Here is a 26,719-nt window from a genome sequence, read left to right on the forward strand (position 1 = left end):
GTGTTTCTTTTTGAAAAGCCCATTTATTTGAAAAGAGATAGAACTGAGAAGTGTGGAGCTACACTTGTAGATGTTTTTTTCATGCAGTCACACCTAAATGCATTAAGTGAAAGGACTGACGTATAATAATGGTTTTAGAAACATTGCAATCAGATGTTCAAGCAATGTTCTCAGGCATAGATTGGTACATCAGGTTCTACTTGCAGATTTAGCTTTTGCAGATCTCTTTTATTTCACTGGTTGATTGCCGCATAGTCCAACCACCAGGACAACCTTTAAACAATTCTTTTTTCTTTTTTAGTAAGAAAGATTAACCACTCTGCCTCCCACTCTCTCGTTCCATTTTCAGCAGACAGTGCGTATAATGGTCTCGCAAGTAGCTGTTTGAAAGATTAGACTTTTATGTTACAGTATACCTGTTCACTTGCATCACCAGCAAAGAGAGAGAATGGGCTGCAGTGACTGTTGCAACACGAAACTGAAAGGATGAAAGAGGAACAGTAATGTGGATGCAAATTTGAATGAACAGAGCCAAGGGAGGCATGACAGACGTTTTAAGGCTAAGCATGGACAGGCACAACAATGGGCTGTCATAAAACTATACCCATATGATCTTCCTTTTTCTTTTTACCAATGCTATCATGCTACATCTTTTAACATTTGCCCCCACAGTAAGAGTTACAGCTCTCTTCTATTTACTAATTCAGACTCTATATGTTTGACATGGTGTTTCTCTTGTATTAATGTCACCTCACTGCACTACCCTACTTTACTTACTATCATTTATTCATCAGTAGATGGCAATTCTGTCTCGACAAAGATACTTTATGTCTACCCCATTACATTAAGTTTCATGGCCACCCTTTGAGCTCTTAATCTGTTCCTCATCAGTTGTGCATGTTAGCATTTTTCTAATTATTTCCTTGGAATCGGTTTGGTCCCAGACTCTTATTGTCTCAACGGATTTTAAACTTTTCATTTAATAGAAAATCCCTTTCGTCTCTCAGCTCTAGTATTAATAGCAGTGCTCGGTCAGGCCAGGTGCCCCCCCCCCCGACAAAAGAAGGATGTTTTTTTTACTTATGCAACACAAAGCTAATACTCTATGTTTCAAGTCAGATGAATACTTTAAAAGCCTCTGGGACACCCCACCCATACAGATTTCTCTCTGTTTTGTTCTGCGCTTGTACATGATTCTTTCTGTTATGTGCTGCTGGACAAAGTGGAGAATTTCTGCTCTCTTGTGCCTTCACTCTGCCTGTACGCGCTTTTCTTTTCTTTCTCTCTTTCTTTCTTCCCTTCCCTATTGCATCTTTTTTTACACACTTACTTGAAGAAGGTCACAATGAGATTAACATCTCTTTCTCAAGGGAGAAAGCTGTCTGTCTGCTTTCATCTGTCACTGATCATCTCCATCTCCGTCTTTTCATATTTTTAATACATTCTATGAAGGTCATACTAGCAAACTGTCTGTTGCTTCTGTCTGCATCTGTTTGTGTGCTCTCTGTTTACATGCCTTGCTACATGTTATTTGTTATGCTGTTTAACCGAGTTGCTTTCATCCCCTGGTACTGTATCTCTGTGCATGTTATCAGACATTCATGTTGTAATTGCAGCTATCCATTTCCTATTGTAATGCTGTGTGTATCTGGTTGAGAAAGGGTTTCATGTAGCCAAAGTGGCAGGCCAGTGTGTTCCCTCGTGAGAGTGATCTAACAAAGACTGGGTCATTCAATATCTTCTGAAAAGCATTGAATTTAATTCTCTCAATCTATCCGTCTGTGTGTCTTTCTCAGTGGACGTGTATTCAGAAACACAACATTTATACATGGCTTTTCATCAGGGAATGACGACTTTTCATCGTATGCCCTGCCGCAGGTCCCTCAAACACTTCCAGCTTCTTTCCTCACAGCTTTATTTCACTCATAACCATCCCTATCTCTGGCTATTTATTTTCCATTAGAGAAAATAGATACATGGTGATCTTAAGCAAATACTGAGACAGATTTTAAAAAAAAAAGAATGGATAAAATCAGTATATTGGAGTATGGGGTATGCTGACTTTTTGTCCCTAGTATGAGTCAAGCTTTAAAAACTCTGGATCATGCAACTCAATAGCATCTTTCATTAGACCTTCCCTTCCTGTTCCTTTATTTGACCCTTTCCTCATGTTAAAACTCCAATTTATAACCCAGGTTTTCTGTCAAATATTTGAATTCTCAAGCCTAAAGGCGTATTCGCATTATGTGGAAAAACAGATTTTGGGCGCTGCTCCTCCATTAATGTGTATGTGGTGTGTTGTGACGGCTCTGGGCGGGTGTCCACAGTGCACCGAGCGTAGCACGGGGGTGCAGCAAAAGTTAGAATTAGTTTACCTTTGACCCAAGCTGCACTGGGCTTTGTGGGACCAGTTCTTGTACTGGAAGACGGACGAAAAAATTATTACTTGTGTTTGTCAATTTCCAGGACTGATTACAATAAAGATATTTGCTTGGCGAAATGTCAGCATACATATCAACTTCAGATGCAGTTAAAGCACAGTTTGAGTCTGTAGCTCTCTGCTGCTAGCAACACTAACATTGTAGCTAAGGTGGAGCGGAACTAAACAAGAGTTCAGGAGTGGTTAATACCCCGACCAATGCAAAACATGCAGCTTAGACCCTTTTTTTCCACTGTAATGTGAATACGCCCGTGAGTGACGACAGCATCAGGGTAATTCTCCTTCCAGAGACACAGAAGACATCATGGGGAGCCCTATGAATCATGAGTAAACTGACCTTAATGTGTTAAATCGGTTTGATACCCCTTTAACTAATTGCTCTTATCCACCCCACAGTCAAACCAGACCCCCCGGAGCGTGTGACTGCGACCCCGATCCGTTTCAACGCTCGGAGACTGGAGGTATCCTGGCACAGCCCTGCAACCTGGCCTGACATTGACAACTTCCCTCTGAAATACTTCCTTCGATACCGGCCACTCATCCGAGAGCAGTGGCAGCATGTGAGTAGCACTGCTGTGTATTTATTCCCTTATCATTATTATTATTTATTATGATTTACAAGCAGTCAAGATACCGGAATCTGGATTGGAAAACGTTTAAGTCACCAAATCATAGGACTGAGTTTCACTAAATAACTGAACACATGGACATTAATCATACATTGTTAGTAGGAATCTAGTGGATGGGAATTAGCTCCTCACTCATGAGTAATATACCTTGTCCTGAACAAAATCTGGCCGGCCCAAGCCGTAAGCCAAACGTAAATGGAGTTATAAATGGTCAAGAGTGTTTGTCCAGATACTCCATTACCAAGAGCTGTAAGTCAACATTGAAAAACACCTGTTAGAGTATGATTCATTATTTGGTATTTGAAAACCTCTGGTGAGCACGTCTTATTTCTCTTTTGGAAACGGTGTTCTGAAGAAAAAGACTGGCCTTTCTCCATACTGCAGATTGAGTTTCACCTCATTTCTCAAAGGGAATTTTCTAGAAGCAGTAGAGATTGTCTTTAAACAACAATCATCTTAGCTTATCACACGTTTATTTAGGCATCTATTGAAATGAAACCTACTTTTATCCTTCTGTATGATCATGATTACCCAAATCAAATTAAACACAAAGACAAACATAGAGAACATAAGAAAAAAAGACTACAAATTATTTGTCCAGAGAGATGGCACTCTGGTAAGAGTGAAATGCAACCTGTAGCCGTTTGAGTTTGATCCCTGGTCAGACACACATAATCGCTCAGCTTCTTTGGTGTATGTTACTGTATCTGACTATTTCTTGTGGGTTCAGTCCCCTCAGGGCTTCATATAGTAAAAGCATATGTGTCCACTATAGGATTCCCGGGATGAAAGCTCCCTCTACCAAGGTCTAACATTGCAGCCTTATTATCTTGCACGTCAATGGTCTGCAAAGGTGTTGTTCCAAGAACTTGGGTTACGGTCCCTCTCATGGAAACGCACACATACACTAACACACATACCGTTCTTTCTTTTTCAGTCTTTCTCTCACTCTTTCCATCCCTGTATATATCCTTCAACAAGTGTCTCCGTCATTACCTCGCTGCGTCAGTATTTCCATTTTTTTTGTCCTTTCTATCTCTCTCTTCTCCCATCTTTCCTATGTCTTTTCTTCTACTGTCACAGCAGTTCACTTTCTTTGGTTTGAACCATTGCAGAGAAGTTTACTTTGTGTTGTCTTTTGTATATTTTTTGTGTCATTTGTTCAGTATATTATGTATAAAACAACATATAGTAAAATATCAGTAAAGCCAATTATTTCCAGGCACCTCAGTGTGATTATTTGCCACCACTTGGCATTGTTCTTACCTAGTTCAACTCAGCACTAATAACGTAAATGCACCTGAGATGAGTAAACCCCCAAGACATCCTTGATTTTAATTCTCCTCCTAATTACGCTGCTTTCAGGCTCTTTACAGCGATGAACTCAGGGCTTACTGTTTGTAATTAATCAACAGAAAAATAATGAATTGACTAGAACAATATGGCTCGGCAGGAATGGATATAGTAATTCAAACATAGCTCACAAACATGTATGTACACTGTATGTTGCCAAAGTTACCTCGTTGTACAAAACTTTAGTCACACAGTCCTACATGTAAAGACACGTGTTGTCTGCACGCATGCACATTCAAGCTCTCTCTCTTTCTTTCCCCCTATGTCTCTCCCATCTCTCTCACACACACACACACACACACACACACACACACACACACACACACACAGCAGTTGGAATGAAGGAAGTTATAATAAGGCCTTAGATCTTTGGAATATAAATCAATGATTAAACCTGACACACACTCCTAGTTTCCCTTCTCGCCCTCACCACTAATCAATCAATATGTGAAGTGGTGCATAACGTGAAAGGTGGGAAACCTTAAGTCAATATTTGGATTGGGTAAGAACACGTAATTTGAAAATTACATAAAAACAGTTGATGACAGCTGAAAACTGCAGGGTTTCCCATTTATTGCATTGGTCTTTGATGAATGTCTCCATGGTCATGCTTTTAAGTTTTGTAGCAGTTAGTGTGGTTTTCATAAGGGGCTGTTCTGATCCTACCACCTCTGGACTTAGAGTTGCACCTCTGCCCCTTTTATAAGGTGATAGTTAACAGCTAACATAAAGTGATCATTGATCTTTGTGTATGGAATTTGTTTGTACATTATTATGTACATTATTATTATTTCCTTTAATGGTCAATATTATGTTACCTTGATTCAAGAATATTCTTGCAATAGGTCAGTTTGTAAAATAAATAAGTAGCAACTAGCAGATGCAAGTTTGTAATTTCAGTATATCATTAATTGGAGATCAGTCAGTTGATTCAAATAACCTGGTGTTGTGTTCATTGACAGCTGTTTCCCCAGTCGGAGAAAGAACAGAGCCACTTAGAGCATTGACAGCATGATTAAAGCCCAAATTATACTTTCCACATCTGCATAGCTGTAAAGGTCTGAGGCGTACATTTTTTTAATTCATTAACACGCAGACACACATGTATATCCATGTCAATGCAGAGCTATGAAGACAACCAGTGCAGTATGAACAACACTTCATGCGTGTCCTCTGCCTTTTCCCGTGTTAGTTTTGAAGTATGTCCCGGCCACCTCTCTGTGCCAGTGTCAGACTCTACCCTGAGTAACCTGGACCTTTTAAATGTCCTTGCGTTGTTAACATGTCTACCCTTCTTGAATACCTGTGAAGAAGCCCAGCATACTATTACCTGCACAGTTTTCTTAGGGACATGTAATGGTGTTGCCATGTCAAAAGCAGACACCGTATGTAGAACAACTTCTGTTGGTTATGGCAGCTTGTCACTAGCTGCGATTAGTTAGTTTGATCATGGCTGATTACACTTTAAATCCCATGTTTAATGACTGACTATAGTAGCACTCTGTTGTAGAAAACATTTGGGTTTGAAACTATCAAGCCGTGACATAAATCATTAAGTGGAGTTTAATGAGGTTGCCAAAACAAGTTACACTGTTTATTGGCCCCACATATACTTCATTAATTATAGCCTCAGAGGTTGAATACTAATTGAAGTGGTTAGCATTGCTTAGGAATTTACCTTTTAATGTGGTTAGACAGCAGAGCTGGGTGAGAATGGTTTTCACATGTAACATTTTGAAATGTGTTTTGAGTCAGAAATGAAAGCGGTGGTGTGATCAGACTGATCTTTAGAGGAAACCATCCATCCTCCTGAGGAATGAAGGGATGACTAGCCCAGATAGTTAGAGTGATGGAGATTCTGAAAGAAGGAGGAAAATGGGGAAACAGTTTTGAAGTAGAGATGAATGGAGTGCATCACGCAAGGAAAAAAACGTTAATGGATAGCAGACTCTCGTAGATACAAGAGAAAGAAGCAGTATATATAAATGAGATAGACATTCATGGACTTGAGTTATGGAGTGACAATGGTGATTGATGATGGAGGGATGGGATTAAAGAAAGGAAAGTGCTTCTTGCGTTTGAAAAAGACTATGTTAAATAAAGCATATAAGCCTAAGACATTATTTGATAATAAAAACTGAAAGAAGAATAGATTGTCGAAAACTGTTATATGAAGAGGAACATGATTAAATGTATGGAGCAACATCACCCACGCAGATACACTGATAAATGCATGAAAGCGTGAGAGATGAGAAGAAAAAGTTAGCACTGGAGGCTACTTTGAAAGTATCAGTTACAAGGTGTTTCAAGTTAAAGGAGGATGGATTAATGGTTCAAGGGAAGAAAAGAGAGAGGAATGACAAAAAAAATCTCTGGAATATGTTAGGCCATAAAATAGTAGGTGAAACTAGAGAGGGAAAGACTTTTAAAATAGCACATCATAGATTTTTACCTGTGACTGACATAACCCGAAAACAGTAAAACAGACATACTGCAAGAGTGAGTTTGATTTTTTAACCATATCATTTAGCTTGGAAAAGATTACAGATTATGGTCTTACTAAATGTAAATGTGCAATCTTTAAAGCCCCAGGAAAAGAAAGCAACTAACTAAAATAGACATGGGCATTGTGTATTTTATTTGTAAGAAGATACACCAGCACCTGTTGGTTTAAATAATGATAAATTCCTTCAGGATGTGCATTGTCGTAATGCCTGGTTATTTATTTGGTTCTTACTTTTTATATTGGTACCTATGCTGCACGCTGGCATCTTGACGTGCATCATTGCTTGTTGATGCGTACTGACTCATCATAGGCAGCAGTCGTATTTCTTACGTGCCTCATTTCTCCAGAAAAATGGCAATTTCATCACATTTGCTCCCCAGATTCCGGCCACCATACCTTGCCTACTAATGTGTTTAGCACAGCCTGTGCCAGGCTTCTGTTCCAAACAATGGATGCAACTCTACATGCCACTGCCTCTGTTGTGTACTTAACTGAGTAATTGGAAAGGCTAATTTGGTCCTTGAATACCCCTATCATCCACTCTATAAAGATGTCTTTCCTTTTGGCTGCAGGTTAAAAGGGTCAAAAACACCACATGGCGGGCACGTCTCCTGTTGCTCAGCAGGGAGGCTGTTTTTTGTTGTCGTCGTTGTTGTTCTCTGCACATAACATTACGTCACAATGTGGAATTGAGAGTTAATTATCAAACATGCAAAAGAATTGCCACATGAGAATACATCTGTATTCCTGTTAATGTTCAGTGAATTGTTTCCCATGGTCTTGTGTTTCCATCCCACCCTCACGCTCCCTTCACTGAACTCTCACTGCAATTAAAGCAATGGTCCAGTAACTGTGATAAGAACAATTTCAGATTGCTCAATATTCTCTTCGTGGTATGAAACTGCATCTGCTGCACTGTAATTGCCCTTTGGGGAGTTCACTGAACTCCAGTCTACTGAAAACACACAAATGCACGTGCAGGCACTCTAATGCACAGAAACACCAATACACAGACAGAAATGAACACATGCACACGCACACACAGATGTATATACACTCTTATATGCTGGTACGCATACAAATGCTCACACACATATTCATGTCATGTTCTTTGCAATTGCAAAGATGAATATACATGCAAATGCTATCCAATCGCTCTTACACGCATATGCGTGAGTGTGCATGTAAAAACAAATAACACAGAGTCACAGATTATCACAGGCATTCAACACATGCACAGACTGCACACTAAAAAAGAATCCCCATCTCATCGAGTCCTAAAAGTCTTAAAAGTGACGCTGTCTGCCTGTGCAGGGAGTCTTTTCAAACCTTGTTTCAAGAGTTTTGTACAATCAGTGTGTTTTAAGATACCAGCCCAATTCCTTTTTATAAATTTGATCAAGTTGATTTGTATCGGAAATGAACAGAAGATTTTTCAGTTCAGACTTAAAGGCTGAACATAACATAAGGAGATGATGGATTTTATTTGCAATGCATGCACAGACCCACACTGTATATCCGCATATGATTTTCGAACCTACTGGCTTTCAATGCACTGTCACACCCACACATACTGTATATATTCATGATAGGAGGCAGAAAAATGGAAAAAAAGAACGTTGAGATGATGTAAGAGACACAAAAAGAGAAACAGAGGGACACAATAAATGAAGTAGCTGGAGCAGTGAAGGGAGGTGGACTTAAAATTCTTTCTTAAATCTGCATTCGCTTGGCCAACACAGCTTAGCCTTTCACTCATGTATTTATCCAGCATTTTCTCTCCTTTGTCCTTCTGTCTGACATGCTGCATCCTCCCTCACCCATCCATCTCCCTCATCCCCCCCCACTTCACTTTCTTTGGGGCTTTTTCTCCCTCTTATCATTTTCCTTCCCTTTTTTTCTCCTCTCTCCTCATGTTTTCCTTTCTATGTAAATATTGGTTCACCTTCCCATCACTCTTCTCTTCTACCACCAACACTCTGTCTTTCTCTATCCATCCATGTCGTAATGGTCTTTGTATGTTTGCCAAAAGTCTCTCTCATCCTACGAGCACTTAGATCAATCAATAGAGAGCCAGGAGCTATGTGTCTGTAATGGTAGATCCACTTAGATATACTGTATCTATGTGATGCATGTGTTTGCCTCTCTAATTTTACATGCTCCTTTTTTGTCTGGTTTTGTACCCTTTCATGGTTGCGTGTGTGTGTGGTGGATAACTGCATATGTGTGATCTAATGAGTAACATTATCATCATGGCATCGGAAAAGCAGAGATTGACACCTGGAATGCACTGAATACGTGGTTATTCAACAGTGTTTCTGATTCCCTCCTTTTTTCTCTCCTCCTCTGATCTCCCTGTTAGTCCTACCTCCTTGTATCCTTTTTACCTTCTCATCCTGCTCTCCACCACTAGCTACCACTTTCCCCTCTCTCAGCAACTCATAGTATTACCACCACCCACTCATTCATCCATTCATTCATCCATCCATCCATCCATGCATTAAGCCAGCTATCTAACCATCCATCCCTTAAGCCATCCATTTGTATCTATGGGTGCACATGATAAATGTTTAGACCTTGTTTGGGGAAAACATCCCATCTAAAGGACACTGCCACAGACAGATCATTTATCAAACCCCATCTTCTACCACACACACACACACACACACACACACACACACAGAACAGATTCAGTCCTGTCACATATGAAAGTCATCATCATTTAGCTCTGCTGTCAAAATACATTAAAGTTGAACTATATTCTTTATATTTACAGAAACATACACACAGACATACATACTGTAGATCAGTTAAGATTGGGCTTATAAACACTGTTCTGTTTGCTTTTTGTTCAGTTTTGACAGTCTAATAAGAATAAAAATTTCGGTACATTTTTTAATATAAAACCGATTTTTGCTTTTATTCAATTAACCATTTGGGAAATTTAAAAAAACTCATACAAGAAAATATGAGAAGGGGGAAAAATAGTAAGTAACCCAAAATGTGAAAGGAATGACAGAGAGCAAGACCAACATGGAGGGTGTAAACACTATTAAAAAGGTATCATATATATCACCCATCAAAGGAAGACTTCTGTTATACTGTCAGTGTTTCCCAGAATTCAGTTGCAGACATTTCATTGTTTTCTATTTGTGCTGCTTTGGAGGTCTTACTCTGTAAGGGTGAATGAAGATGAATGAGGCCACTGCCCTCTACTCTGCCTCCATTGATTTCTATATCGGTATGTCAATCCTTGGGCTGTCATACACACACTCGCATCTGCTCTGAGATATCAGGACACATCTGGGGGGCTTGTGTTCCATGGCCAATAAAGTTCTGATTGAATGAACATTGCAGTCACCAAATAACGGGGGTAGGTCACCAGAGCTTATTAAGATTTGACAAACAAGGCTTGTTTTCCCAGAAAAACAAGAACACAGCACAGAAGAGATTTTAGAACAGTCCTTGCAAGCGCTAACCATGTAACGTGTTCATTTTGTTGTTGTTCATTTATGTACATCTTTTAATACTGAACAAACAGAAACCAGTGGCTGTTTGGGTGGGGAAAATTGATTGACATGCCTAGGAAGAATAGTTAGTATTGATTGTCTTTAAGATGGTCAAAGTGCATCCAAACTTTCAACATTTTTAGCCATTTTTGAAAAAACTTTTTTGTCCAAAGGCAACAACGTCTGATGAGCGATGCCAGCTGCCATTGGGCAGCACAGCTCTCTTTGGAGATCTGTGGTTCAGCTGGCATACAGCAGTTTCACCAATCATCATGTTCTGTCAGTTTCAGTTTTAGCTTCATCATACATCTTTCTGTGAGCAGTGACAAAGGGGGGACATTTTAAAACATTTCCATCTGGTGATTTGAGTGAGAGACTGCTTATTCGATGTGAGGCATTTGACAAATGATTCAAATAAGGAGGCAGCATTAAAGAGTGTTGAGCAGAAATAAGCATTGTTAGCTGGCTCAGCAGCTGTACCGTTATTATACAATGCTCACTGTTCTCTAGATTGCTGGTTTCATTGGATTTCATCGTTCATTTCATTTATAGTTTTTTTTCCTCCAGCTTACACAGCAGCATCTATAACAATAATTATTTTTCACTTGTCTTATGGGTTTGATTATCCGACACAACAGCACATAATTTAGCTACAGTCACTTAGAAATCCTGTCAGACTTTCTGTCCAGCACTTGAACACAGAATATTATTCAAAGCTTTAAAAAGAAGTAGCAGAAATCACAGACCTAAACTCCCAGTCGAGGTCTAATCAACTGATTCAAATTTGGACAGAAAAATTTATTCTATTTTTATACTCCCAGCCAAGTCAACACCTAATTTCTGGCCATTCCCAGAGGCGGGGTGACAGTATCTCAGGTAGAATCGAGGTAGAGGGTGTTGTCCACTATTTGCAAAATTGGGGGTTTGATCCCCTGTTACTTCTAACTGCATGTTAAAATGTCCCTGAGCATGGCAGTGTACCTAAAATCTGCTTCCAGTGTACAAGTCAGTGGTGTTTAAATGTGAGTGGGTTAATGTGAGGCTTTATATACTGAGAATGCAGAACTTATTGGCAAGGAAAAGAAAATCCATCCATCCATACATGCGTTTTCCATGCCCACATGCAGAGGCCCACAGGCTGGGCAGGTCGCCAATAAATGTTACCGTTTTTTTATTTGGTTTTTGTTGTTCTTTTTGTATGAGTGTGAGTTGCTGAATGAAAGGGAGATTAGATAACATGGTATATTCAAATAGTTCTAGATTTTCCACAGCATTCACCTTAGAATGACTGCACCAGTAAAATAAGAATAATTTGTTCATATGTCTATATATTTCTTAGAGCTGTTACAGAAGAGAGAATAGGGAAAATGGGGATGGATTTTGATTCAAATTTGACCTCTCATGACATGTTCATGTTTGACATTTTTGACATGTCGGCATGACAGCATAAACCAGAGTTAATGTGGAGACAGGTGTTGGTGAAAGTACCCCATGCTTTTTAAGCGTGCAAGGTGTAGTTTGGGATTGGCTGGGGGGGTTAGCTTCCTTTTACAGTAATTGCTGCTATGGCAATTGGGGCTTCACAGAGGGAAATACTGTCTGAGAAATTACCCCTGGATTTGGCGTTCTGTGCGTGTGTGTGTGTGTGTGTGTGTGTGTGTGTGTGTGTGTGTGTGTGTGTGTGTGTGTGTGTGTGTGTGTGTGTGTGTGTGTGTGTGTGTGTGTGTGTGCTCAAATGGGAGGAGTGCACGGTGGAAAAATGGGAGCTGTCAGTCAACCTAATGAGACCAACCTTCTCAGTGCACACACACATACATACACACACAGAGCGCCATCGGGCCAGTGGAAGTGCCATATAATTGGGTTTCCTTTCCAGGACAACAGACATGCTCACTGGATTAGATCTGACCACCGACGCCAATTCTCTCCATGTCTCCCTCTCTGCTTTTCCTTCTCTCTTTTGCTTTCTCTGACTGTCTCTTTTTTTTTGTGCTTCTCACTGTTTTTCTCTCTTTTCGCAGCCTCTTCATTTTTCCCTATTCTTCTGACTGTCTGCTCTTTCTTTGTGTTTTTCCTCTTTTCCCTGCTGTTCTGCTTATCTCATTGTCCTTCTTTATTCAGTAACATATGTGTCTATAAATAATATATATGACAAAAAATATGACAGCAAGTTGTAATTAAGATATTTATGTCCTTTTTATTGGACTTATTGAACATTGTATGACCCGTCATTGCTGGTAAGTATAGGGGTCAGTCCGGCTCCTTCCTTTCTTTGTATTTGCACAAAATCACAGTAAATGTATATTTGAAGATGAGATGAAACTTTATTGATCCAAGAGGGAAAGTTATTTGAGGTTTTTGCAACAGTAAACACAAGTACAAGATGGAATAATGATTAAGGAAGGCACAAGAAAGAGGGTTGTAGAAGGTAGGAGACAAAAAAAAAGAGAGGAGAGGAGGGAGGGAAAAAAGGATGTGTGAAAAGTAAAGGGTCACTTCTCTTTTCTCACAGTTCCTTATGCAATCCCTGAGGAATGTCCACATCTCCTCTCTCTGCCCCTCGCATTGTCTGGATTTGTGTAGAGGCTCTTGGGGAGTGTGTGCATGTGTGTGTGCATTGTAGCACTAAGCTCTGTGTGTGTGAGTGAATTTCTAAGCTTCTCTTCCTCATCTTCTTCACTCCCGGTCTTTCTTTTTTTGGGGAGTCTGTGTAAATGTTGGCAATGCACCAGAATATTTTGAAATTGCACATTGTTGCTACATTGTGCTGTCCGTCTTATATATTCTTCAAGGTATCTATAGCACAAATAAAATACCCTCTGCAGTGTGTGTTCTTTCTACAAAGCACACAGATAGTTAATCAGTCCTTTCTAAATACAGTACATATAGCTTATAGATATACATTATATATGGCATAAAGATAGTCCACAGTATACTAACATTTTCCATATGAAGGTCACTGACCAGAGACTCTTGCTCTCTTGTCATTACTTGCATGAATGACCCCACCTACAGGGACAACCAGTAGCCTGTATATGCCTGTAAAAGGCATCATATGGAAATGAGGCTCAAAGTAGTTGCGGCAACTTTAAGGAACGAGCATACAAGATGACACTTCTTCACAAAATAACACCTGGAATGCTTTGAACATCACAGTTTGATAATATCTAAGAGAACATCTGTTGTGATTCCCTTGAACACACTGTATCATCAGTGATCTTACAAAGAGTCACTGTTATGGAGCCCCAAAGTGTTCAGTAGTATTTGTCTAATATTTAGGAGGAAATATGGCTGAAATGGAAATACAGTTTATAGGTGTGTTTCCATTTGTGTATAATCACCTTAATATAGGAATTGTTGTTTTTGTTACCTGAGCCGTATCTAGCTGCTGCGGTAAATAAATAAACAATAAATAAAATAAAGACAATACTCATAAACTAACATCTCTTATTTATTCAGCTTAACAAGGCTGCTAATGCTACCTGCTTAGTGAGGCAGAGTTGTAAGCTTGGTTTATTACTGAGCATCAAAGTGCCGGTGTTAGCAGTATTAGCTAGCTCGTGTTGGTAAGCGTACCCACAGATAAAGTTAAAGGGACTGTTAAAGGCAGAGGTTCGGTTACTGTCTATGTTTTCTTAGTAAACAGTTGGTTGATCAGAATTACTTTGGCAATTTTGTTGCTCCAGCTAAGGGAGCTGGCTAAATTTGATAGCAGTTGCTGGATTTTGAGCCAAGTTAAATGTTTATCCAACAGCTGCAGCTTTAAGACTCCTCTCGAGTCTTAAAACTGCATCCTCTGTGGTTTGAGTTTTTTCCTGTAAAGTTTTTGCACCTTGGTTTAGGGAGGAAGCAACAATGAATTTGCATTTTCATGCACGTTCAAAAGGGGTTAGACAATCCAGGTGTGCTGCTTCTCATGATAATCCCTGCAATAATAGGCTGACATCTTGTGTTCTCTGGTTCACCGTCAAACATTCATGCTCACATATGCTGTTTACAATGAATGGACATATGGTGTTTATGTACGAAATCGGCACATTTCTCCAGAGTGAAGACATTTAGTGATCATTACTGTCAAAATAACCCCTTTTGTGGTCAATCCATTTGGGTAGAGTCGTTATTATTATGATTATCATATTATACCTTGGGTTTAGTGAATAAAGCATATTTACATGGCACATGATTATGGTAAGGTAAATATTTGGGTGTACATACTTTTTTTTTTCTGAACACTGCTCAAGTCAGTTTTTTCTTTACAGCTCTGAATAACTTAGTATACAAATCATCAGCCTTATAGACACATATGAAACATAAATACACACACAGACACACACACACACCAACAAGTAAATATACATCACTTCACCACCACTGCCACAACACACAGGCTCGGTCTTGCAGTGTGAACGATATGACTGTGTTTTTTGGCAGCCTCTCCAAAATGCATCTCCCCTTCAATCTATCTATCTCCCCTCTTCCCTGCCTCATTCTCTACGCCCCCCTCCCTCTCTCCAGTACGTGATATTAAGTGCTGCTCTCACTGCTCCCTGTTTAGCCACTTGGCAATGCAGCAACACATCCATCTCTCTGGAAATGTTTATCTGCAAGCTGTTTACTCCATACTCCTCCACATATATTCACATACATGCACACACACACACAGACCCACACACACACAATCGGCAGTTCAAGTTGAGTTTTGCAAACACAAACAACAATGCTACAGACATGTACTGACATGAGTGTAAGCATGTGTGTACAAAGAAAAACAAACGAAATGTAGGGAGGCATACTTTCCCAAACTACTGTGTTTTTCTTTTCTTTTTTTTTAAAGTTATTTTTTTGGCCTTTTGTTGGCTTTATTTTTTATAGAAACAGCTGTAGACAGACAGGAAAGGTGGGTGGAGAGAGAGGGGATGACACGCAGCAAAGGGCCGCAGGTCGGACCTGAACCCGGGCCGCTGCAGCAACTCCGTATATGGGCCGCCATCAAACCGCAATTTTTGCAAGTTCCCGCAATCTTTGCAAGTTCCCGCAATTTCATTGCATAAAATTGCATAAATATCCCGCATATTCCATCGCATTTTTTAAGAAAACGTACCACATAATCAAGGATTTTTGCCCGCAACAATCACAAAAAAACTCAACAACTTAAATGAACACATGGAATCAAACAGATGCACATGTAAGGCTGAACTTTCACAAGCTTTCACACCATAGACACTGGTATGCAAACACACACACACACACACACACACACACACACAATAACACACACATTAGAGTGAGGAAGGAATGCTGATAGAAGCTATGGTTGGATACGCTGGTTGGACTACATATAAACAGTGGGGAGATTTAGCCTCAAAGGCTGCGCACACGTCTGTTAACACACACATCATGTACACACACTATATATACTAAAGCATAACCACACATACACACAGCACTCACCAGCAACATGTAACACGCACACATGCTCGGATGACATTGTTATTGCATTCCACTAATTAAATTAAGCCTGTAAATGTAGCGCTCGGTTAGGCAGATAAAGCCTGAACTTCCTTCCAAACAGAGGGTAGAGGGGGCGAGAGACAAAGAATTAGAGCCGTTAGAGAGAGGCTGTGAAGATCAAGGCAAAGTTGAAAACAGAAGGGTCAACTTTACAGGAAGGTTGAGCGATGAGAGACAGATTACAGGAAGACAGAGGAAGCATGGACGTTGGGGATGTACGCGGGGTTATTTGTGAGATCGACTCCAGATTTGCACATCCTGAAGAACTGAAAGGGAAACTCCAATCGGAGGCTTGGTTACGGCTGGTGGTTGGCAAAAATGACATGGTGGTGTGAGGGGTTCTTGATCAAATCACACTCTGTTCTCTTCAGCTGGAGATATCAAAAATATTTCAAGTCTTAAAACTTAAGTCTTATTTTTGTAGTTTTGGCCATAATTTCCATCATTAGTATGTTTTTTTCAAGAGAAATCAAAGGTGATAGTATGACTCAAGCTGTCAGTTGTAAACATCCATCCATTCTCAGTTCAGTTATGACTTATAAATTAAGCAGTTCAGATAATCTTACAACCTGTCTGAACGTCTGCCTGCTCGTTTCTTGCCCTGTTGCACTTTGTTGTAGTGATATCACTTTGTTACCACATGTCAGCAATTAACTTGGTGGGCACAATAGCATCATAACCAATAGAAACAATTGCATAAGATCCCAGACTTGGGGTCTTGAGGTGTGTGTATAGGTGTGTGTGTTGTTGCACTGGTAGACTGCAGAAGGCAACAGACATGTCACTAAATCTTTTAATTCGACTTCAAGACTAGAAAAGGCAGTACCCTCCTTTTCCCTATTTTTCCTTCAATCTGTCAGACACAGGCCAAAGGCAAACGAACACACACTCTCACACACACACACACACACACACATAACACTAACCATAAATTACAGAGAGGCAGCAAATCATTCTCTCATGCACTCCCCGGTGACTCAAACATTTAGTTCATTCTCTGTTGCGCTCTGCAAATTAAAGTGTGCACAAAAGGCTTTCAAATGTTGGCATGCATTATATTGTGTTATGAAATTATGTGGCATTGATGCCAAAGCTTTCTGGTATAATCATCAATTATGCCACTGGTATTTTGCATGCGTGTCTGAGTGTTGGTATGTTTGGTGTGTAAAGGCTGGGGGGGCATAAAGGTTCAATCAATTCAACAGTGAAATGTAAAACACTGTGAGGATAAAGCAACAGACTTGACCTACGCCCAGAATAATGATGAAAGGTGTGTTGTAAATAAATGAGCACTGAATAAAAATTGTATTCTGTATGGCACAGCTGAATCTACCCAACATAAAAAATTAAAGACTCCAGCAAGGATGGCTATACTGAGCACATAATTCATGGGTAGAGCTATATGGGTAGAAGGGTAGGGTTTTGAGACAGAAAGTTCAATTAGGACCTCATAACTACTTCTTTTAGTCTCATAGTTCATCAAGTTGGAACATGTCATATCCCTACGGCCATCTAACCCAGTCACAAATGTGTATATCAGTGCTAAATAAGGTTGTTTTGTTAACTACTTTGAGACTAGGTTTCAAGAAAAAAATAAGCTTTAACTCGTCCGACTATAACCCAGTGAACTTTACCCAAGTGACCACCTGCTCTCTTCTGTTTAGGTGGAGCTATCTGACAGTACCTCCCACACCATCACCGATGCCTATGCTGGGAAGGAATACATCATCCAGGTAACACTCATGCCATTTCTACCTGACTGATCATTTAAGGCCTAAGACAATCCACGTCTAATTATGTATTTTCTAAAAAAACATTCAGGAACAATTATTTCTTCTAAAGTTGAGGCCTCAAAACTCAGAAACAAACAGTAAACAAACATAAATCCTTTTCCAAAACCACCAAAATCAACAGATCCAACAACAGGGTTTCCTTTCCACCAAGTCATCCAAGTTTGTCTTCCTAAAAAATAGTACATATAATCAGTGAATAGGCCAATGAATGAATTTTAACAGAATGAATGAAGCTTATTCCCATAATTACTGTATGTAAATCAACTTGATAGCCATTAGACAGACTGGCATTATATATAAATCAGTATACATATGTACACTTATAATTTGCTGACTACTTTTTACTGTCCTTTTGTCCAACAGGTGGCTGCCAAGGACACAGAGATTGGAACATGGAGTGACTGGAGTGTTGCTGTCCATGCTACACCCTGGATTGAAGATCCTCTGCCGATCACTTCCACTACTGAAGTGGACTTTCCCACCGGTAGGTTACAGCCCCAGTTTAAGCCTCTACCTTTTATTCTTACCTAAGGGTCACTATCAGAGTTAGTGACACATTTTTTATTTAAAATATATGCAAAGAAAGCAATCGGATGTGTGTTTGGATTTGTAGTGTCTGAGCTGAACATTAATATTTCTGAAAACACCATCTAATCCACACTATTTTTCTTGTGTTGAGCTTTCTGAGATTGAGATTTTACAATGCATATAGCAATATCCACTTAAACACAAACACTCTCCTTCAGTCAAAAAGTAATTTAAAAATGTTCTGACTGACTTAACTGATAAAGCAGATGCCAATGTATGAATGAAAATGCTATCTGTTCAAACACATCAAAGACCAAAAACAGGACATGATACAATGAGCTGTAATGAAACAAGAGCAACAGTTTAATGCCAATGCAAGCAGCGAAAAATGTGTGTCAATACATTTAGTAGATGTTGAGATATTTCTGGCAGAGCTGCTGGTGGTGCCAGAGGAAAAGTCATCATCAAAGTCAGTAGGATTCATTCTCAGGGTACCATCCATCCAATAGTGTTGAGATATTTCAGTCTCGACCAAAGTGATGGGCTGACTGACCAACCGACCACCACTGCCTTCCCGGGAGTCACACTACTAATGTGGCTGAAATGGGATCAAATCAAAATAAGAAAAATGTAAAAGAGTATGAAACAGTAGCCTATAATAGCGGCTTGTCATTAGTAGTTAATTATCCTCCTAATAATTCTCCAAATATGCAAGTTCACTAGTTCAAAGCGTAAGTAAGATACAGATAGTGACCTGAATTATGCTGAGTGAAACTGTGTGTGTAGAAATATTCTGATAGTATTCCTATAACACTGTTTGGTCTTGCAGTGAATCAGTGGGAGTAACCATTTTGTATAATATAGTATTATAATATATTATTCCTACAATGTTTTTTTTAACATTGTTCTTTATGCCCAAGGCTGTCATACAGTAAATTTCCTGAACCAGTTAGGTATGAAATTAAGTCTGGTTAATAACTTTCTTTATCATTAAATTAAGTACACTGTAAGCGTTTGATAGCCTTGAACTTTTATCGCAGCTTAAGCTATAAGATCCAGCAGCCTCCGGACAAATCGACACACATCAACCTGAGCGCCTGAACACCGCCTCAAGGAAAAACTGCAATCTTTTTAAAAATGCTCACTTCGCTCCTACAATTTCAAATATAGCAACACTACACTTTCTAGTTTTTTTATGCATGAGAAATGATATTTTTACATTCAAGTCATTATAGATTAGTGTATTTTATGTCCCCTGACACACACAAAGCACATACTCGCATACACACAAGGACATAAACTATCTCTGGGAATTATCTAGTAGGCACCCCTTGAGCATGTGGTAGAGATCAAGGATGGCTCGCTTGTCAAATCGAACTCTGTCAACGCACTGATGATCTCTGAACAATAAGACATCCATCCCAGCTCTGAACACTCTTCTGTGCACATCCCTTCAACCACACTGCAATAGCAAAGCACAAATTGCAGGACACATTTTGAATGAATAAACACTGAATATGACTGGGCAGGTTTTAACATGTATTTTGCTACTTCGCGCTTTCTAAATTTGCGAGCTTGTAAATGTAGGGAGTGTTTCTCTACATCATCACCAGTTTCATATCAGGCTGATGAATACTTTATTGTAATATTTAAATTGCAAAAAACACTTCACGGAACATAATGGTAAAATTTATACAGCGCTTTTCTGGTATACCGACAACTACCGAACACTTGTCACATACACCCAATCACACACACATTCATACACTGATGGCAGAGGCTGCCATGCAAGGTGCTAACCTGCTCATCAGCAGCGATACAGCCCTTCCTATCCAAAGCGCTCACCCATACACACTCACATACACGCTCACACACCAACGGCACAGTCATCGGGGGCAATTCTCCTTAGTTACAAGCTACAAGTGGTAGAAATTTTCAGGTCTCTTTACAGGTTAGTGTGATATAAGGCATACTCTTTCCACTTCTGTGCCTGTAATCACACCCTAAAGTGACGTCACAGTGCACCGACCACTCCCTAAGTACACTTCTACATCATTGCAACAAGCTGTTAGCTTCGACATTAACTATATCCCGAACACTACATGACATCAAGACACAGACCGTTATTTGCGTTCCATACTCAAAGTGTATCTGCTAAGATTTACATTTTGTTGTTTCTGTTGCTCAACATCATTGCATTATAAAACACTACTAGTGGATAACACCACACAATCTAATATACAGTATATCAACTTCCACTTGGAATTCCACTGGAATATGTCTTGGCCGGGAGCAGTGACCTGGATTCTCTGCTGGGTGCCTGGCAACGTCGCAACGACAACAAGACTCCAGGAAGTAATTGTACCTGGCCAAGAAATAGCGTGGCAGATAACCCTGCATACTGCTACTTGTCGTTTTTACACTTCAGATTTTGTGGGGATTAATCAAACAAGATATAACACGTTACTCATTGAGCTTTGGAAGTACTGGTAGGCGGATTGTGTTACCTTCTGACAGAGCCAGGCTAGCAGTTTCCCATCTTTATGCTAAGCTAAGCCAACAGGCTGCTGGCCGTGGCTTTATATTAACACACATTAGACTGGTATCAATCTTCTCATCTAACTCTTGGCCAGAAAACAAACAAGCTAATTTCCCGAAATGTCCAATTATTCCAATATCCCATGTGAAAAAATGCTGCGCTCACACCAGTACAGGCTTTACGAACTGAAGACTTGTTTTGACCTGGATTTTGCCTCAAGGGCCACATACAGACTGGCCTAACCCTCTGATTGGTTGGGGTTGTTGGGCTGTACTGTGAAAGGTTTACATACACTGATCAGAGCAGGAAAAAAAGGTATCAAATTGTAAAATGTGATTGTAAAAAGTACAATTAGTGAAATCACACTACATAGTTGCATAGCATTCCTTTCTATTATCATTGACAAGCAGTTTGACTTCCTTGTTCCCCCCTCAGTCCGACGCCATTGCATGTCAACATATAGTGACTGGAGTAAGCGCTTTATTTTTCAACAGTGCAACACATCACATATATTTTAAATCAAGCAGGCAAACAAAGCAGAACAATCCTGAAACCTGTGACAATATGAACCCAATTTAAATTTTTTCTAAGAAACGTTTCTGTCTACCTGTCTTTCCCTTCATCTCTCTGCTCGTCCACTGACATTTCTCAGGAATTTTACAGTACAACAGTGACTCCTGTTGGTCACGAGCCGTACTGCACGCTGATCATCACACAGTCAACACCAAATGAGCTCACACGCGCCTAGAAACACACAAATACATGCTAAACAGCAAACACAGAAACACACAGAGCCTGCTCTAATGCTCCCTCACACACAAACCCCTATAAAAAAGTGTCACACACACATACACTGTACCTCCCTCTGATAGCATGCAGTGTACACACACACACACTGATTCAGTACACAGTGTATTATTCTTGTTCTTGGGGAAAGAACAGGAGGTTATTGGGATTCTCCTCATGCCTCTTCTCGATCCAGCTGCGGCTTCTCTGCTTCCCTTCCCTCTCTCCTGGTCCTGTTCTGTTCTTCCCTCTCTTTCTCTCTTCCTCTTTTTCTCCGTTTCACTCTTTTTCTTTCCACTTACCTCTCACTTCTCAATGTATTGATCACTCACTCTTTCTCTTACTCTTACCTTTCGTCACCTCTCCCTTTGTACCTATCTCTTTTTCTGGTCTCCTGCCACCTTCTTTACAGATGTTGCTTGCTGGAAGACTGATTACATCTGTGTAGCGGCTGTGCATAGCTACAACCTTTATTTTGATATCAATAAAGTGAATTCAGGGTTGTCATTCCCATTGATGGTTACACAATTTCTCCCTGCTTTTTTATCCCTCTGGTCTTTAATATAAAGCCAGTTGATTACTAACAAACAATGGGTACTTCCATCAGCCTGTTTTTGTGTGCTTTTTTAATTTGTGAACACTGATCTCACAGTCTACTGCAGACAAAGCATTCATGTAATGCTGCCACGGCAACAGTCACATGCATCTACTTCACCAGGAAGTCCAAAAAATAAGAGAATAAATAGAGCAGAAGTGTCAACAGTGTACACAGCCACAACGTAATTTGTTCAAGTCTGTACCCTTGTTGTTACAGCAGCTGATAAGAACACCACAGCAACAAATTCATACATACAAAAACACATAAAAACAAATACCATCTTATGTTGAAAGGAGCAGTGAACTACCATGATGTATCAGAGTTAATTAATTATGTAATCATGTCATGTATTGTATGAAATTGATGAAAACATAGACTTGTTCACATTTATTTTGCAGAACTGTCTGAAGTATATCAAGTAATTATTGAGTTTGCACTCACTAACGATTGTACGTGAAGCAAAATCTTGAGGAAACAAGGAAAATATCTGATTTCCTGTCCGCAAACAGACCATTTCAGCCAGGGCCAATTCTTTTTCAGCTGACCAGCTTGTTAACATCTCCACATTGACCAATATTTCCTGGCTGCTCAGCCAAATAGGTAATGAATGGACTTCCTGTGACTTATTGATTGTGTAGCTCACAGTCAAAGCACACTGTTACACTTTCTCTATTTCAGCTCTTTCTCCCCCGCTTGTCTGTGCTATATTTCCTTGTCTTCTTTTTTTTGTATCAGCAATAGCAGATGATCTGAAATAGTAGGTAGCTGCAGTTAAGTGTCTGATCTGCTTCCTGGCATCAACAACCCCATTTCACATCAAAAGGATCGCACAGTGACAGACAGATGACATTTAGAAATCCCATCCTCAGTGATTGGACCATTGCTTAGCAACCACATTCCAGGAAGTAAAAAGCAGATCAGTTCAGGCTTTAAAAAGTTGCAGCCATCCTTAGTGTTGCAACCATCTAAGATATAAGTTTCTGCCTCGCCCACTCTGTGAGACAGAAACTGGACACTGTCTAGCACCAAACAGGCAACCCTAGATATCACTTCTTATATCCTTCATGTCTACAACTATTTATAAATGCTTAGTGTCTGTTTCAAGGCATATCGTAGAACGAGAGTATGTGTTTCTATACATGCAAGTCCTTAATAAGCAGGCAGCTAAATGTTAAAGCAAATGCTGAGGTGCCTCAAAGTCCTCCTCTGCTGCATGTTGGCTCAAATTCATAAGGACAACTACTACTTATTATGTCAGCAAGTAGAGTATTAAAATGGGAAGTGTTATTTCAGACAATGTCGGGTGATGGACACTTTTAATATTCTCATTATTTTATTTTTATACAGTTGAATCATCAGTACAAAATGTTGTATGTGAGTCAGATTGCCCAACCTGGTGCCCCCATTTTAGAAAAATCTCAGCAGATGGGCTTGGACGCCCAGAGTGCCTTCTAGGGTTCCCTTCCAGTGGAGAAAACAATGAAGTGCCCTCTAGGGTGCCCTTTCAGAAGGAGAAACATGATAAAATGGGAAGTGGGGAAAAACATAGGCTTCTCCTGCTTCACTTCTCTATTGAGATGTCAGAAGATGGCGACAAGCAGAGCTTCAAAATGGCTCATCATGAACCTAGATGCATAGATTCATGATTTTCTTACAATTGTATTTCAGATTTGCATCATAATGTCTCAGACAATATTATCAGCGTAAACAGGCAGGGTCGTTAGAGTTTAAGTCACTCAGCAAATTCAATCTTATTAACGTCTCTTTCCCCACTGCCTTCTTTACCCATCCTTCTTGTTTTTCTCTTCAGTTTTCAGATTTCCACCTCACTTCTCTGCCTGTTCCGTTCCTTCTCTCCTCCGTCATCTGTTGTTCTTCCCCGCCATTGTTTATCAGTCCTCTCACATCATTGTCTCATCTCCCTGCTTTTACCTGTCCCCAACTTGCTTGTTACATCAACGAACACCCCATAACTGTCTCTCCTCGTCTCCATCACATTATTTCTGCATAATTTTTATTTTCTCCACCACTCCAAAGTAAAATGTTTTGCTGCAGGCAGGAAGTATTGCACTGAGCTGCTGATCATGTTAAATGCGTCCTAGTTCTCCCTCGCTCGCTCTCTGGCTATTTCACACCTGGCTGCTTCCTTCTAATATCTCCTCACTCCCAACACAGTACTACACTACAGTCATTAATTGGAAGGAGAGGGAAATCATATTCTCTCTCCAGTAACAAAAAAAAAAAAATGCTTCGAGTTCAAGACTGAGCTGCAAACAGTGTGCATGAGTTAATTTCTACCATGCTGCCTGCAGCTGTAGCAATAGCCCCGTTTTATAAAACATTAAACTGTGATATTATTATTTGTCAAGCAATGTTAAACCAAACCGAAGTACTAAAAACCGCTTAGGCACATTTTCAGCATATTTATGTTGCTTTGTAGTGGCAGACTCATACACTTAACATAATGGTATTGACAGGATATGCACAAGTATCGCAGTGACTTTAATTATATCTACACCGTGTCCAAGCAATGTCATCCTCTATCTGCACATTTAACTATGATATCAAATAAGACTTTATTTCTATCGAGGAGCAGATTTGAGTATTATGTTTTGGGTCTTTTGGGATGAGTCAAAGTCGAGTCTCAAGTCATTGATGGCGAGTTAAGTGAGGGTCAAGAGTGCGACCTAGAACTTTTCTACTTTAAAAAGAAAAAGAAATTATTGATTTATTGTTCTGGGATTTTACCAGGTCATATAACATGGGACATGATTATTTTTTGCTTGAGTAGTTAGCTGCTTATGTAAAATCCTTCAGGGAGTCAAGTCTCAGTGCAGTCAAATGCAAACTAAGTCTCAATTTTGTGACTTAAATGGGACTGGAGTTGGTCCACAGCTCCGGTTATGTGCTGTAAAATCACAATGTATAGCACATTATGGGTGTGTAAATGGGTAGATTTTCAGTGTGTGTATTAGACCGTTTCTTATCAGCAGTATATTAACTGCCGCAATGCACCTCCTTTATCCACCTGCTCTATTCACTATTTCCTTTACCTCGTCCTCCTTTGCTTCTCGTATTTCCGTCTCCATATTTTATCTGTCTTTTTTGCTTTGTCTCTGTCCTTCTGTCTCTCCGTTTCCCCCCACGGCTTCAGTATGAATGAGATTTCTTTTGTTCAGTTCACTTCATAACTGCCTTGACAAGTTCCATATTGATTGCACTTGCTGATTAGAATTGATTTCTTTCTGCGCTGTATTTTCCTTTCTGTCCGGTTCTTTTCCCGGTATGATGAGCATTTTTCAGTGTCCATTCATCAGAATGACGTTTTGGATTCTTCGGCCCTTCGGAAACAAAACGACTATAACACGCTGTATGACAAAAAAAAAAACGTGAAGGGAAAATCTGAGCGATGATTTAGAGGAGTTGATTAAAAATATGCTCAATGAGGTTTATTGTGTTTTCTGATTGTTTTTCCAGAAACTAAGACCTCCCCCATACCGTCCTCCAACGCACCACAGAAGGCTGAACCTCCAGTGGGCAGAGCTGCCAGGCTCCTCACGTTTTTCTCCCCTTTGCTGTTAGGAATGCTGCTGCTGTTCATGTGGTGAGCGAGTGAGCACACACACACACACACACACACACACACACACACACACACACACACACACACACACACACACACACACACCTCTTGTAATGAGTCTACAAGCCCTCATCTTTGAATTGATTACGAACTCAGCCATTCAGTCACATATTGGCAAGTCGATGCATGTCTATTGATGTCAAGAGCATTTTTAATAGAACAAGAGCAACAACGATCGGGTGAGTTAGTTTTATGACCCAGCAGGGGGTCTTTCTTCATATTTTTCTGCAGAACCCCTGAAGGGCTTGAGGCAAAAATCCAATCCAAAGCTGTCCCATTTCATTAATTTTACAGTTTTACACTATAAATCATGTTGTAATAGTACGTGTCCTTTTGAAGATATAGATGTTTATGAATGGTTCAATGAATGGTAAAAAGCTGAATGTTATAGATCACAACACAGACTGTAAAGGTCTGCCAACATGAAATTGTTGTTGCAGCCTATTTGATGAAACGACAAACACTGAAAAACAACATATTAACCAAATGACATTAAACATGGCTGCATCTCCAGCTGAACACCTGCTGCTCATTTTAACCACCGGAGGATGAAGCCAGCCAGGTTTAGTTGGATGAATAAGGTAGAGACACATTCATGCCAGTTTCCCTACCCTACCCTCAGCTACAGGAAGTCCAACTGGAAAACTGTTATGTGCCAGTTACACAGAGTATCTCCCCAGATTAGTTTTTATATAGTTTATATAATACACTTCAAATAATATGTTAATGTTAACACATACACCTGAGGAAGACTGTACTGTACTTCGATACACTTTTAAGGTACTCGTTCTTATCTCATTTAAAGGTCCAGTGTGTAACATTCAGGAGGATCTATTTGCAGAAATGGAATATAATATCCATAGGTACGTTGCATAAGTGTATAA

The 26,719-nt window shown here is 39.8% G+C and overlaps 1 protein-coding gene across 4 annotated transcripts in view; it reads left to right on the plus strand.

The window, feature by feature from the left end:
- Positions 1–26,719, plus strand: part of cntfr (ciliary neurotrophic factor receptor) — a 219,090-nt gene that overhangs the window by 190,078 nt on the left and 2,293 nt on the right. For 3 of the 4 annotated variants that reach the window (XM_051413080.1, XM_051413078.1, XM_051413076.1), the window contains 5 exons: positions 2,837–3,000; positions 17,613–17,681; positions 18,105–18,225; positions 25,670–25,796; positions 26,641–26,698. In XM_051413080.1, the coding sequence (XP_051269040.1) occupies positions 2,837–3,000; positions 17,613–17,681; positions 18,105–18,225; positions 25,670–25,796; positions 26,641–26,653 (494 nt within the window). In that variant the 3' untranslated portion in view covers positions 26,654–26,698. The remainder of the gene's footprint in view (positions 1–2,836; positions 3,001–17,612; positions 17,682–18,104; positions 18,226–25,669; positions 25,797–26,640; positions 26,699–26,719) is intronic. The other variant, XM_051413077.1, reaches the window with a different exon arrangement.

This window comes from Dicentrarchus labrax, unplaced genomic scaffold (assembly GCF_905237075.1).
Source record: "Dicentrarchus labrax unplaced genomic scaffold, dlabrax2021, whole genome shotgun sequence".
Classification (NCBI taxonomy): Eukaryota; Metazoa; Chordata; class Actinopteri; family Moronidae; genus Dicentrarchus; species Dicentrarchus labrax.